The following is a 15,185-nucleotide window of genomic DNA, read 5'->3' as shown; positions in this document are numbered from 1 at the left end:
AGCATAGTTCTGTAGCTGTGTTTATTGGTTTCTTAATATGTCGAGTTTTTGTTTTGTTTCATGTTCCAAGTCCCAGGGAATGTATAGTTCAGTATGGATGATTTTTCTGTGGATTTCTGTTTTGAATTGTGTATCAGTTCTAGCCATTTTGAGGGTAAACTGAGGTTAATTATCAACTTAACTCAGCTTAACAATGTTCTACCACTACAGTTATATTCCATTCACTGTCCCTAAAAGAAATAATAAACATGTAAGAAACTGAAATACTTTTAAATACTTTCTTGTTAATTCTAATAACAGTAACAACAAAGAGGTAACATTTAACTTTTCAATTATATTTACTGAACAGCAGAATGTTGTAAAGATAGCACGTTATTGCAACTGTCTAGATGATAAAAATGTTTTGTTTTTTAAGTGTAGAGTATATCTTCTAATAAAGTTCAGTTAAGCCTTCATATTTCCAAAGATCTCTCTACACCAATAAAAAATGTAAAGGAAAACTCAATCTTAAAACAATATTCACCTTATCATTCCTATAAATTCCCAGTTTGGGTTTCCAGGATCAATATTCATAAGTTCTTGTTTCTCTGCTTTCTGTTCTGCTTGTCGCATCCTTCGCTCTTCTCTCTGCTTTTTAATTTTATCCACTTCTTTCACTACATTTGATCTTCTACGAGCTTTTAAAACAATACAAAATAGTCATTCTGTCAAAATCTGCACTAAAACTTTAACAATCCTTGGAAGAAAATGCAAGTTGTTGTGTTTATCCAATGATATGAGGAAAGTCTCAGTATATACAGAAACTACAACCCAAGGAAAGTCTCAATATATACAGAAACTACAACCCAAGGAAAGTCTCAGTATATACAGAAACTACAACCCAAGGAAAGTCTCAATATATACAGAAACTACAACCCAAGGAAAGTCTCAATATATACAGAAACTACAACCCAAGGAAAGTCTCAATATATACAGAAACTACAACCCAAGGAAAGTCTCAGTATATACAGAGACTACAACCCATGGAAAGTCTCAGTATATACAGAGACTACAACCCATGGAAAGTCTCAGTATATACAGAGACTACAACCCAAGGAAAGTCTCAGTATATAGAAAATATATTTATTTACTTTCAATCATATTTTAAAAATATTTTCTCTTTAATCCAAAATATGAAAATGCACCTGTTTTTCTATTAAGAGTATACTATCATTAACACACAAACATACAAGGAAATTGTTGAAGTATAGCATGATTTTTGACAACTGCCAGCTTCTAAGCATATTTCTTACCCCTCAGAAAGTGCTACTGTTAAAACCAATTGAATAAACCTCACCTGAAGGGTCTTCATTATATGGCATGTCTCCTTTCTTTGTAGGAACCGTCAGGGAACCTGGTCTTTTGTCCCGCCACCCTGATTTTGCACCAGCTCGTGTGACTGCATTGCGTTGCTGTGCCATCTGAGCTATAATGGTGAAAAAAACCATTAAACCTAACAGAGCTGAGCACACAACACACGCTTCAGGAAATCTAATCAATAACAGCACAATTCAGCCATAATATACTTTATAATGTTAATCATTTAAGACTAACTTATCAAGGTAAGCATCAGATAAACTTATGTGCATCTCTTTACAACAGTGTAAATTATGTACTACAACTGTACAGATTTCTTAGGATTTGTGATGTTTAAATTGATAACTTCCTGTAACTCCTTTTGAAAAAAAATCAGTGATGCTTCTGATTTAATAAAAGGAAAACTTTTTTCTCTGTCCTACAAAATATAAGACTGCTTGTTGAACTGAGTTATTTTTATTTTAGAATTTAAAAAACTCACTTTCCTAAACAATGGAGTGAAACTTTTATTATTGAAACTTGAAAAACACAAAATTGTTTGAAGTTAACAAAGTGTAAATAATTTTCAAAATATTATGATTTATTAGAAAACAAGAATAAATATTCCTTTGTTTAGTATTCTCAGATTAAAATATCAGATATTACATAACACATCCTAACACTATTCATCTGGAGTGTAGACAGCCCAAAACATTCTTTATCATCCTTCTTTATCCAGTATCACAGCATTGAAGACTAAGATAACACATAGTGTCATGTTGCAAATATGCTTTCCACCACACTCAGATCAAATATCCTTTCATAACTTCATAGGTCTGTAAGTAAGCAACTATTTATGTAAACAGTATAAAAATCCCTACATACATGATGCATTAGTCACAACTGTGTTAGTCTTCTGAGTTGGTTGCAGGGGTCCTGAAACAGGTGCAGATGGAGGGGCCATTAGAGTATTGTTAACAGGAGCTGGTGTTGAGTAGTTGTTCTCAGAGTGTCCATTCTGCATTCGTGCCTGAGCATAACTTTGGCGGGTTCGAACTGACCCTAAATAAAAATATTTACAGTAAAGAGTCAAGAACACAGATAAAAACCTTACACACACACAGAACTGACCACATGACCAACAACAAGAGATTTACTGAAACTTTACTAAAACAATATTTGCACAGAATGGATCACTTGGACAACAATAAAAGTCTTATTGAGACCTTACGTAACAGTATATACATAAAAGAGATTACAGAGACCACAAATTTTACTGAAACCTTATAGAAATAATACTTATATAAAACTCATCAGGTTGACAACAAAGTTTTACTGAAATCTTGCATAAATAATATATATGGATATCACATGGACCACAAAAAAGGGACAGAGAGAAATTTACTGAAACTTTAATGGAACAACATTTGCACAAAATGGACCACCTGAACAACAACAAATTTTACTGAAACCTTATTCAAAGAATGTATACAATGAGAAGATCACATAGATCACAACAGAACAATATTTGCACAGACTGCATCACATGGACAACAATAAAAGTTTACTGAAACACCTACTATACTTCCAATGTCATTATGAGGCTTAAATTATTTTCATTACAATCTTTACTGTGTTTCCAAAATAATATTCCCAGAGTTATGTTATTACTGTCATTATAATACTTACTACCTTTCCAATCCAATACTGTTTTGACTTACATTATCATATAATACCCAATATAGTTTAAATGACACATTTTTCTTAAAAAAATAGAAACAAATATTTATACATACCTTTAGGTTGCACAACATGGGAAGGTCTCTGAGGAAGCTATGAACAATATATATTTATATTTGTATGAAATATTATATTTTTCATTCTGTACTAAAATACAAGCAACATTATCTAACATGTAATAGGTTTTAAACTTTTCCACATACTGAAAGATTTATAAACAAGTATGTGTGTTTCATATATAACAATGAAAGATTTATAAACAAGAATGTGTGTTTGCTACATATATAACAATAAAAGATTTATAAACAAGAATGTGTGTTTGCTACATATATAACAATAAAAGATTTATAAACAAGAATGTGTGTTTGCTACATATATAACAATAAAAGATTTATAAACAAGAATGTGTGTGTTACATATATAACAATAAAAGATTTATAAACAAGAATGTGTGTGTTACATATATAACAATGAAAGATTTATAAACAAGAATGTGTGTTTCATATATAACAATGAAAGATTTATAAACAAGAATGTGTGTTTGCTACATATATAACAATGAAAGATTTATAAACAAGAATGTGTTTGCTACATATATAACAATAAAAGATTTATAAACAAGAATGTGTGTGTTACATATATAACAATAAAAGATTTATAAACAAGAATGTGTGTGTGTTACATATATAACAATGAAAGATTTATAAACAAGAATGTGTGTTTCATATATAACAATGAAAGATTTATAAACAAGAATGTGTGTTTGCTACATATATAACAATGATAGTTACATGTTTGTTTTACTCAGAATGTGAAGAACATATTTCTGTATAAACATATGACATTATAAAGCTGGTAAAGACACCTCTCTCTGTACAAACATTTATAGTTGTGTTGAAAGTAAAAACAAAGTACTAAAAACGATTCTGTGCCTAGTCAGAGTAAATATGTTTTAGTTTCTACAAAAGACCAATGAAATGATTATATGACTACTTTCTTCGAATGATACACAACTTTTATTACTCCTTTTGCAAACAGTACTGGCAGGCAGTATAAAATTAACAATGTAAGAGACTCAATATGTATTTGAATTTTAGACTGTATGTGTGTGTGTGTTGATGTAAGCTGTTTGTAGAATTCACTTATTTTCTAAATATTACAGAATGTATGTCAGCCATTAATATATCTTTACTGGTTGTTTTACATTCTACTTAACATTAATTGCTTTTCAGCATGTCATCAGTTACACCTGGACATGTTACCATGATATACAAAACCTGCAACACTCAAAATGGACATCAATTTACTTATAACAGTGCTTTAATGTTTTCCCTAAAACTCTCACCCAGTTACTGTTTTTCTTTTGTTTACATGGTTTTAATTATGACCAAAATAGACCTAGATAAAAGAAGACTATAACACCCTGAAAAGTAACTGGGTCCCTAGTCCTTGACACAAAACAGGATTTAGACTGCAAGTAGCATTTATACAAATCAATGTCTTCCTTCATAGCTAAAAAATATATAATACTGCAACAGATTAAAAGCTTTATAACACAGTACATTTAAAAAAGTATTTTATATTAATCTGTTAAACCAGGCAGCAAAAAAGAGAGAGAGAGAGAGAGACAACAAAAAACAATTTCCTGATTTAAAAAAAAAAAAGATTGAGAGAGAGACCTACAAGAATAGTGGTTGTATTCATCTCATGTTAACCTGAAGTCCAACATATTCTAAAGCATCAGCATTTTGAAAAGTAACAATTAGGTTTTTTATGAGATGTGATCAGACCTTGTGAAACTTATGACACAACATACTTTTGTTATTTGTAGTAACCTTGTTCAATAGAACCCACCTTTCTACTGACACTGCGGGAGCTACCACAAATCCCGGGATTAAGTGCATACAAAGCTTCAAACTCAATCTTTAAAAAAAAAAAAGAAAAAAGAAATTTACAAAATCTGTTCAGAAACTATGTTTACTCAGAATTACTGATTAAAAACAAGTAACAAATCAGAACTAAAAAGTAAATTACAATTTAATAAAGCTCATCTTGTACAATAAACCAACTAAAAGTTATTAATATTGTAAACAAAACTAAAAGCTATAATACATACTTCAGTTCTTGTAAAATATAATAAAAAAGATATTTATTGTACAAAGATAAATAAAGTATTTAAACTAAAAACACTTTCAACTAGTACAGAATACAAGAAACAACTGAACTACTCACTTAACCTGAAGTATCAAAACTGTAATTCAGCTCAGTTCTAAATCTATCTATCAACTGTGTATTGCGTTTGTTTAAAGGGACCTAAAAACACAGCATGACTGCTATCAAGTACATAAAATCTAACCAATGCTTAAATATTTTCATAGAAAATTTAATTGTGTTTAAAGAAAGACAATTTTTCTGAACCCTACAAATTGAAGAAAACACTAAAGTTCCAGCAGATACCAAACATCACATTACACACACACACAACACAGAAGTTTCACACTAGGAAGAGGAAGGGGTATGTAACAACATTCCAATAACAGTGTGCCATGCAACATTTACTGTATTTTTTTAAAGTAGTTTCTTTGCTCCAATACTCTTAAAGAATGAGAGAAGAAAAAGAAATAAATAAAATATTTTGCATTCTTCTGGTGTCAGTGTACATGCCACAGCTGTCTGCTGATCTTATGGGATAATACAGTCACTGGAAATATATCCATATGGGCCAGCTGTTGGCTCTGTTACACAGCAAACATTACTCTTGGAGACTTATCACCATCTTTTGAGTCAATGAAAAAAAAGGTAACTATGGCAACTCAACTGTGAACAAATTAGTACATACAACACTGTCTGATTTATTACCTATGGAAACTAAAGAATAATCCAGTTAACTCTTTTGTTATGGGCTCAGTATGACATACATGAGTTTCTCTACACATTTCCACACATTAAGTATTTGTAAACAATAAATCAGATATTTTAATGAAAATTTTTACAAAAAATCTGTGTGTAAAAATAGTCTGTTTCACTATTAGTCTGAGTGCAAAGTAATTTCATGTTATGATTACAAAATTCTTCTTTGTCCCAAAATTCTCAAATATTATTTGCACAATCTCTAAAACCCCTTAAACACATTTCAGACTTTATATTTTATGTTAGTTTCTTTATCTTAACTGCGTGGGTCTGTCATTTGACCAACCTCATAACCATAAACAAAAAAAAGGAAATAAATACAAGTTACAGTTTTTTCATGCTAGAATAACTACATATTATAACATGAAAGTACAAATATATTTATTACTTATTATATTGACCTCCCAGTGACATCTGGCTAATATTACATAACTTGCATTGATGTGGTACACATGCACTCATGTTACATATCCAAAACTGACCTTTAGTGTTCTCTGTGTTTTAGTGTACTTGTATTTTGTAACATACAGTCACATTTCAATCTCTATATATATGTATGTATATGCATATAAATGACTAAACTTATTTTTCTTAAAATATAGAACAAAAAGTCCAGAAGTAAAGCAAACAATTATCTCTTATCACTATGACCTTTGTACTCTTTTGCTACTAGACATAGGTTGTTAAGCCTTTTAAAATTTTATATGTGGAAGATATCAAACAAAATTTTTTTTAGGTTTTATATGTACAGTTTAATAACCAAACAATCATAAATAATTACACTGATACCATAGAGTTCAACTATAATTTATTAATCTTAGTAACTAAGATGTATTTAGATTTTAAAGAATGTAAAACTTTGAATAGACTGAAAACACAACCTATCTCATTGAAATCTTGGACTGAAAGAATGTAGTAGCCTTTTCACAGATTAAAATGACAGAGAAAACTGTTGATTGGTTATTCATACATCATATATTGTAGTGAGAATATACATATAAGGAACCATTTCAAAAAATGGAAAGAGTTGAACGTGTTAAATTCAGTACATAACCAATATCTCAGCAAAATAAAAAAGATATTAGATTCTTATTTTATATTCTAGCTTATCAAGGTTAGTAATTTAAGTTCCTAATTTGTACAAAACTATAGACTTCGTATGTTGACATCACAAACATTTAATTTTAAAGAGTGCTGCATTAAACATACCACATGACTTGAATGCAAGTTAACAAATGCAATAACATAGCCTTTTGACCCATGATCTGTAGCAAAAGGGTTAATTTTATTTTGCATAACACTGTTGTCTTAGTAACCATGGCAATATGAACCTATTAGTACACACAACAGGAACACTAGCTAGCTCACTTCAGTAACTATGACAACTAAGCTATATAACCATGACTACACATAACACTGATTCAAATAAAGTTGACAAATTTAAACGGTCCTTTTGTAGATCTTGGAAGTAAAAGTTGTGAAGGTCAAAGCTGGCACTTCCAGTTTTCAAGGGAAATCAGGAGAAAACATAAAAACAATTCATTAACTTCTCAACATAAGACTGTCCTTATCTGTATTTTTACCCCTAAAAATTACCTGAAAAGGAATAACTATGGTAAATTAAGTTTCCCTTGTAACCTTACCACCCCCTTTCTTTAGTTTTACCAAGTCTCCATGGTAACCTTACCACCCCCTTTCTTTAATTTTACTAAGTCTCCATAGTAACCTTACCACCCCTTTCTTTAGTTTTACTAAGTCTCCATGGTAACCTTACCTCCTTTCCTTTAGTTTCTCCACGCTCGAACCATTCAACAGTTGCACTTCTTGTAGCTGTGTTAATTCCACTAATCACAGCAGAGTGGATGCGGCCTGAAACATTCAAACCATCAATATACGTGATGTAATTTCCAATCTTATATTTCTTGTACAGGAACCATTAAATACGTACAACATTCATTACATTCACTGTGTTACTGCACTTGTTCTTACTGTATCACAAGACAACTTAAATTTCACTTAACTAGCATCTTAAATCTTCAGCTTACAGTTTTACAGCTGACTTCTGGTCCTCCTCAGCTTAGTTTTATAAATGTCTTCTAACACATATTTATTTATTTATTTTGCAGGTTTTTATTGTTAAATATGATTTGACAAACTTTCTTTCATCATAATTTAAACTGTTGTGAATAACAAACAATTTGTACTTTATAAAATCAAGATGATATAATACTGTTCTGTGCAATCAGTATTTTAAAACTAATAAATGTTTATAGACATCCACGTTGATCCTTAGTCATCATTACACTTATTCCAATTTATTCAATTAAAAAAAAAAAGTTTAAAGCCTTTTCGTCCCTCATTCGTTCATTTAATCACCAGGCGGAGAGTTATGATTAGCTATAGCTGTGCCAAAAACGAAACGTGTGTGTCACTTGTATTACCGAAACAAACACAACGTTTATGACGTCACCGTTGTATGAAACAGACACTGATACCGGTTTAGAAAGACTTGGTCTGGGACTACGTAAACCATGTCTAAATAAGGCTAAACTTTCGCTAAACCGGTGCGAATCAGCTGGGTGGAGTGTTTTTTTTTTTATCTTAGACAGCCTACCCACGTTAATAGAAAATGTGAATTCGTAAAATTACATTGTACATTAAACTAACGGAGCTACAAGAAAACAATCACACAAAATGAATTATTAGGTATTCACAAATCTCAAACTCCACGAAACACAAAGGTAATAATAAACTTGTCGGATATCCCTTGACACATAACACGAACAATCTCGGGTCTCTGTCCTGATCGGTGAAGCGAAAAAAAAAAAAAAGTACCTGCGCTTTCTCGTTAAAGAGTGATGACTCATCACCACCGCGAGCGTGTCGATTACCTTGACAGGCGAAAGAACGGTAAAGCAATACTTCATACATAACACAGATTCCAAAACAAACTCCGTGCCCTCAAACTTGTGTTGATCGAGGTGTTATGAGTAATATCAGACGTAAAATTACTTGTGTAAAACGTATTTAAAATTAAAAACTCTCTAACGCTTCATACCAAACGAAATAAACTTTGTATAAGTTCTGCACAAGCAAAAACCTCATCAAATTATTAAGTTGCTCGACACCACTCACCGAAAACTCAATTAATGAATAGTGGTATCAACTGTCACATTATAACGTCCCCACGGCTGAAAAAACGAGCATGTTCAGTGACGAGATTCGAATCCTCAGACTATGAGTCGAGTACCCTCGCCACTAAGTCATGCTAGGCACTAAGAGTTATTTGAAAACCTTAACATAAACATATACTCGATTAGATAAAAAAACAACAAAAAAAACCTCTTCCTTTTGTTGACTATCTTTGCCAAATTGGTCTACTATTTTTTGAAGCTTCGTGATCGTATCTTTACAGGACTTCTCTCTTTGTTTTTCTTGGTTCTTCAAGTAATAGAGGTGAAGTACGTTTTCTGAACAAGTGAAAATCTGAACCAGTCGGGATTCAAAATTACGCTTTTTTTACTATACAGATACGAAGCTACTGCGTCTCTTCAAATTTTTAATTTTTATTCGTTATTTGGCAGTATTCTCGAAGAATGGTGGTTGGTTTCTGAACTTCATATTAAATCGATAGATTGTCTTTTTTGCAACTGTTGTTACAAGCTCTGATTTGAAATTTTCAAATATACATTTTACTCATTCTAAATTTCGGTTTTAACGAAGTACATCCTCATGATTTATATATAGATAGCTAGGTTTTTAATACATTATTAAATTCAGTTGTAATCCAAGTAACTAACTTATTTTGTTAACAAGGTACTGACAATACATGTTCTACCAGGACTAACTTGTATTTTCTTGTATAGTCTTCTTTCCCTCCTCTGGGCCCGGCATGGCCAGGTGGTTAAGGCACTCGACTCGTAATCCAAAAGTCGCGGGTTCGAATCCCCGTCACACCAAACATGCTGGCCCTTTTAGCCGTGGGGACGTTGTGATGTGACAGTCAATCTCACTATTCGTTGGTAAAAGAGTAGCTCAAGAGTTGGCGGTGGGTGGTGATGACTACCTGCCTTCCCTCTAGTCTAACACTGCTAAATTAGGGACGGCTGGCGCAGATAGCCCTCGAGTAGCTTTGCGCGAAATTCAAAACAAAACAAACTCCTCCTCTGATCAATTTTAAACACATTGTTTTAAAATAACATACAGACAATAAAGAGGTTGGGTGACGTCATTCGTTAGATAACATGATCGTTTCGTGACTTCACGCGCTCGGAGTATTCTATCTTGGTTTTGTTTATAAATGTAGCAACGGAAATATACGAATAGTAAACCACGCACAGTGACATACCTGTACATTTTATGTACAAAACCTTGTACAACTTGAAGCTCTGTTCCACCTTAAAAGTCAAGCTTTAACGCGATGTGTAAGCGCCATCTTACAGAGCACAACACAATATTTTTCTTATGGTGAAACAAAATACGTGTTGAAAGTGTCGAAAAATATTCCTTCACTAAAATAAGTGAAGTAAAATGTTATGAGCACCCCATGAGGTCAACGGAACCTAAAACACAAGCCTACTGTTGAATCAACATTATAACGTAGCACTGTACATATTTACAGACTAACCGAATAAAGGAGTAAAAAACACAAGCCTATCACTCAATGTAAATACAGCGATTAACAGTGTTTAACTGACACTTGTACACTTTCATCTTCAAAAGAAGACCTGGTAACTTAGCAGTAAGCTTCAGGGCTTATAATACTGGAACTGAATATTTGATCCTTGTAGTGAGTACAGCACAGAATTCCCATTTTGCAGCTTCGTGCTTAACAGTAAACAAACCATTCATAAATTTATCAGATGTCTCTAAAGAAAATAAATTGTTTAAAGTGAAGCTTCATGTCCTTTGACCTCACCTGTTTTGAAAGTAATTGGCTATAATTAAAACATAAATTTACAACCAGCAGGTGAGGAGGGAAGGAGAAAAGGCCAACTGTTTTAACTCTTCCATAACCAGAAAGTTTCAACAGTATTACACATTCTACTGGTTACATACTGTTTTAACTCTTCCACAACCAGAAGGTTTTAACAGTATTACACATCTACTGGTTACATACTGTTTTAACTCTTCCACAACCAGAAAGTTTTAACAGAATTACACATTCTACTGGTTACATACTGTTTAACTCTTCCACAACCAGAAAGTTTTAGCAGAATTACACATTCCACTGGTTACATACTGTTTAACTCTTCCCACCACCAGAAAGTTTTTAAAGTATGTAGGGTAACATAAATTACTTTAAACATCACATCTGTAAACCAGATTAAGATAAAAGTACTATAACTGTTCTTCAGCTTCAACTATTCAGAATACTCAATTTTTAACTTTATTAAGCCAGTAAATAAATTTACTCAGCAATTTCTAGTGAAAGTATTGTATAGTATGTGTACTAACACACTTCACTATCACACTCTCTAACACTCTTCCTTTTTCTTCAAGATTAAAAGACAGCAACAAAACAATTTTGAAAATGTTTAAATTGCATGTGACAAACAAGTAAAGTTTCCTTTACATCGTATATTTTAAATTGAGCTCTTTGTTTTAGAGATAAAAAATCTATGCTGTAAATTAATGTGAAATAATGTAGTGTATGTTATAAACAAGAGGCAAAGTACAGCAGCAAATGTTCTTGGTCTCAGACTTCCTAAAATGAAATTTGTATGCTAAGTTGGCAACCTACTTTTATACACTGACAGACCCAATTTTTTTTCTGTAATACTTAACCAATACCTTAAAAACTTCAAAGCTTATAGTTTGTCATTACATATAATAATTATCTTAGTTGATATTTAATGTTCCACATTCCTTATTCTACCAAATCATAAGTAGAATAAACTAGTCAGGGGAAAATTTAGCACTGACATTTTATGATGAGAAAATTTGAAAACAAACAATAAAACCATTATCTTATCTCAGTCATCACTGTGTTATCACAGACATTACCATATGCTAGTAACCTACATGCTTTAGTGAATAAAACTGGTTTACCAGTCCAGATATAAATATGGACTTAAAAATCACAATAGCCTCAACCTTCTCCAAGACATGTTTTTAAATTGTCACATGCCTACTTGTTTTACCTAAAACACCCACTTTGGTTTCCACTTACAAACTTCTTTAAAAGATTACTTTTCTCTCTCAGTTATCAGAGAAATATATTTCTTGTTTAGTATTCACTAGACACGTTCAGCATATTACGGGTCTTGTCGAGACACGTTCAGCATATTACGAGTCTTGTTGAGACATGTTCAGTATACTACGGGTCTAGTCAAAGACAAGTACAGTATACTAAGGTCTAGTCAAAGACAAGTACAGTATACTAAGGTCTAGTCAAAGATAAGTACAGTATATTAAGGTCTAGTCAAAGACAAGTACAGTATACTACAGGTTTAGCCAATGACACATACAGTATACTAAGGTCTAGTCAAAGACAAGTACACTATATTACAGGTCTAGCCAAAGACACACACAGTATATATACTACAGGCCTAGTCAAAGGTAAGTATAGTATACTACAGGTCTTATTAAAGGTAAGTTCAGTATACTACAAGTCTTGTTATGATACATGCAGTATAGTACACGTCTAGTTAAAATAAATATTTTTGACTAAAGTTTGTCTTCAACCAACATAAATAAACTAGGTTTATCAGTTTCTTCACACCTACCATCAGTCCTCTGGATGTCTACATTCACACCAACTTTCAAACCTGATGCATCAAAATTCATGTTGACTTATCTCTTCCCAGCTTACACTATATGTTCTGAAGAGAATAAACATTATATCAGTGGACAATTTCTAACATCTTACAAGTACCAACTATATAATAAAGTAACCATAAGAACAGAACTTAATAAGTCCTAACTTTCAATTAGGGCTTTATGTTATTTATTGTTTCATGCAGAATAATTTGTTTTTGTAATATTTTTCACTTGTAAACATTATGTCAGAAGCTTCCGATAAACTAAAGTCAAGTAGTAAGTACACATCTTTGGTGTAAGACTTGCATTCATTTGCTGAAAATCTTTGCTTCTTATAACAGTTGTAACTGTCACTTCTATGCTAAAATGGATAACATTATTTTTCTTGTATATGCATGATTACAAAACAAGTTAAGAGGCAGGAAGATCAGGAACAAGGTTCCTGGTCTTAGTTGGTTATTTACAATCCAAGTAATTATTGAATTTTATTGTAAGTTACTGTGGAACCAACAATACTTCTGGAGGGAGGGGCAAGAGTTTCAGTTTGATTTACTGGAACAGTTATTCACAGAAGTGCATATATCAGTTTTTTTCAAAATTCAGAGGCAAAAAATAAAATAGCCACCAGTTTTCAATACAATCAAACCAATATTTGAAAAGTTTATTTTTTTATATAATCAACAACTGTTTTACCAGATGCTTTCATTTAAATATGATACAAGCCCTCCTTAGCCAATCTATATTCAACTTAAAACTGGGAATTCTTCCTCAAAAAGATGCTTAACTAACCTTGCTAAAATGATGAGCAACAATTTTTTGCACGCAAATGCAGGGATATCTTTTTTTTTCTTAAATTATAGTAAATATCATATAATATTTTAACTTTTCAAAATTAATTTTATAGCTCTAAAATAAATCTCTCTCACCCATACTCAAACTTTAAGTTCAAAAGTCAAATAATGTAGTTCTAAATCTAAATGTGTACAGTGATTGGAACCTTCACAGAAGTATCACAACAAAAAAGACAATGGAATTATTATACTTATTACTAATGCTATTGGTAAACTTTAAACAAATACACAATATGTTACCACTAGTGCTATTAATACAAGTGCAGTAGTAGTACTACTAGTTGTAATACTGGTACAGTGATAGTATCATTAGGTATAAAACTTCAAAATGAAAGTTTATCAATAGTCACTGTCAGTAATTACACTTATCATCAATTAATAATTCACAATTTTAAAATATGATTTAATTTAAATTAACGGACTTAGTTTCGGTTGTAATTTTAAATCAGAGTAATTTGACTTGTACCCTAATTTAATAACTGACTGAGGTGTAAGTATAACCGAATTACTGTTAGTATTATTAGTGTTATCAAATATATTCTGTTATAACACAAAGAAAGGTAATCAGAAAAACTAATTGAAATAACTTGTATTTCTATACTATGAAAATTAAAATTACCTAAATTTGATATACAATTTTTATTGAACTATTATTAGTATTAATATTTATACAACAATAATGAAAAAAGAGCATAATATATATATATATGTGTGTGTATATATATATATATATATATATATAAAATTATAGTATAATATATATATTTCTTCGCTACACTAAACAGTTACAACTTACATAACTTGTCACATCACCTAACCGTCACCTTCTCAATCACCACAACTACTTTCAAATTTCACCAATCCAAGCTTTTGAACGAACCCGGGAAAGTTAACTGATAAACACAAACTCTAATGTATTACTTCATATTAACCTAATAAATAATTTTAAGATGTCCTGATAATTACTGTTTACTCATTCAAAGTTACATCAATCACTTACATACAAATTAAGAGTGCATAACCAAAAAATACATTTATAAAATATTATTATACCCTGAAACAAATGATTTTCACTTATTCTTTCCTGGACAAGACCATAGCACCCTCTAACGAAACATAAAGAAAAATACTTATCTGATCCAAAATGAATACACTTAATTTCCTAAAATTATAATTGATTCTCTACATATCAAAAACGTATTAAATGAAATCTAGCCAATCTTTTACTATGAAAATTAGCTTCATATACATGTTACTTTTATACTCTAATCAGAATGTTCTGGAAGTCAGTTTGTAACTAACTAAATGCGGTGAAATAAATAAAGTTTTTACAGAAATTTAGTCAATTTATCTATTTTTTTTTTACAATATAAAGTTAAAATATTTTCCCAAATAATTAATCTAGAAACAGATAAAATTAGAAATGGAATAAAATTCCATTGGATTAAATGGTTATTGCATGACGATATATTTCAGTCTAACATAAGTTTAACAATAAAGACTCGAAGCGATACATATTATATGTTATAAATAAATAAAATCACAACTTATATCTTTACTAATTTTATTAGTTCAATATTTTACTAT

The 15,185-nt window shown here is 31.2% G+C and overlaps 1 protein-coding gene across 6 annotated transcripts in view; it reads right to left on the bottom strand.

The window, feature by feature from the left end:
* LOC143236674 (kinesin-like protein KIF2A) overlaps positions 1–14,662 on the bottom strand; it is a 36,039-nt gene extending 21,377 nt beyond the window's left edge. The window contains exons 1-8 of one of the 6 annotated variants that reach the window (XM_076475069.1): positions 14,395–14,662; positions 12,714–12,809; positions 7,760–7,854; positions 4,930–4,998; positions 3,132–3,168; positions 2,221–2,397; positions 1,337–1,465; positions 524–677 (exon numbers count right to left, since the gene is read on the bottom strand). In XM_076475069.1, the coding sequence (XP_076331184.1) occupies positions 524–677; positions 1,337–1,465; positions 2,221–2,397; positions 3,132–3,168; positions 4,930–4,998; positions 7,760–7,854; positions 12,714–12,774 (722 nt within the window). In that variant the 5' untranslated portion in view covers positions 12,775–12,809; positions 14,395–14,662. Of the gene's footprint in view, positions 1–523; positions 678–1,336; positions 1,466–2,220; positions 2,398–3,131; positions 3,169–4,929; positions 4,999–7,759; positions 7,855–9,833; positions 9,983–12,713; positions 12,810–14,394 lie in introns of those variants that run through there. The other 5 variants (XM_076475071.1, XM_076475074.1, XM_076475070.1 and 2 more) reach the window with 5 other exon arrangements.
* Positions 14,663–15,185: the final 523 nt, after the last annotated feature.

Source organism: Tachypleus tridentatus, chromosome 13 (genome assembly GCF_004210375.1).
Source record: "Tachypleus tridentatus isolate NWPU-2018 chromosome 13, ASM421037v1, whole genome shotgun sequence".
In the NCBI taxonomy this organism is placed as follows: Eukaryota; Metazoa; Arthropoda; class Merostomata; order Xiphosura; family Limulidae; genus Tachypleus; species Tachypleus tridentatus.
The sequence above is the reverse complement of the archived record's forward strand: the minus strand, read 5'-3'. Positions and strand labels throughout refer to the sequence as shown.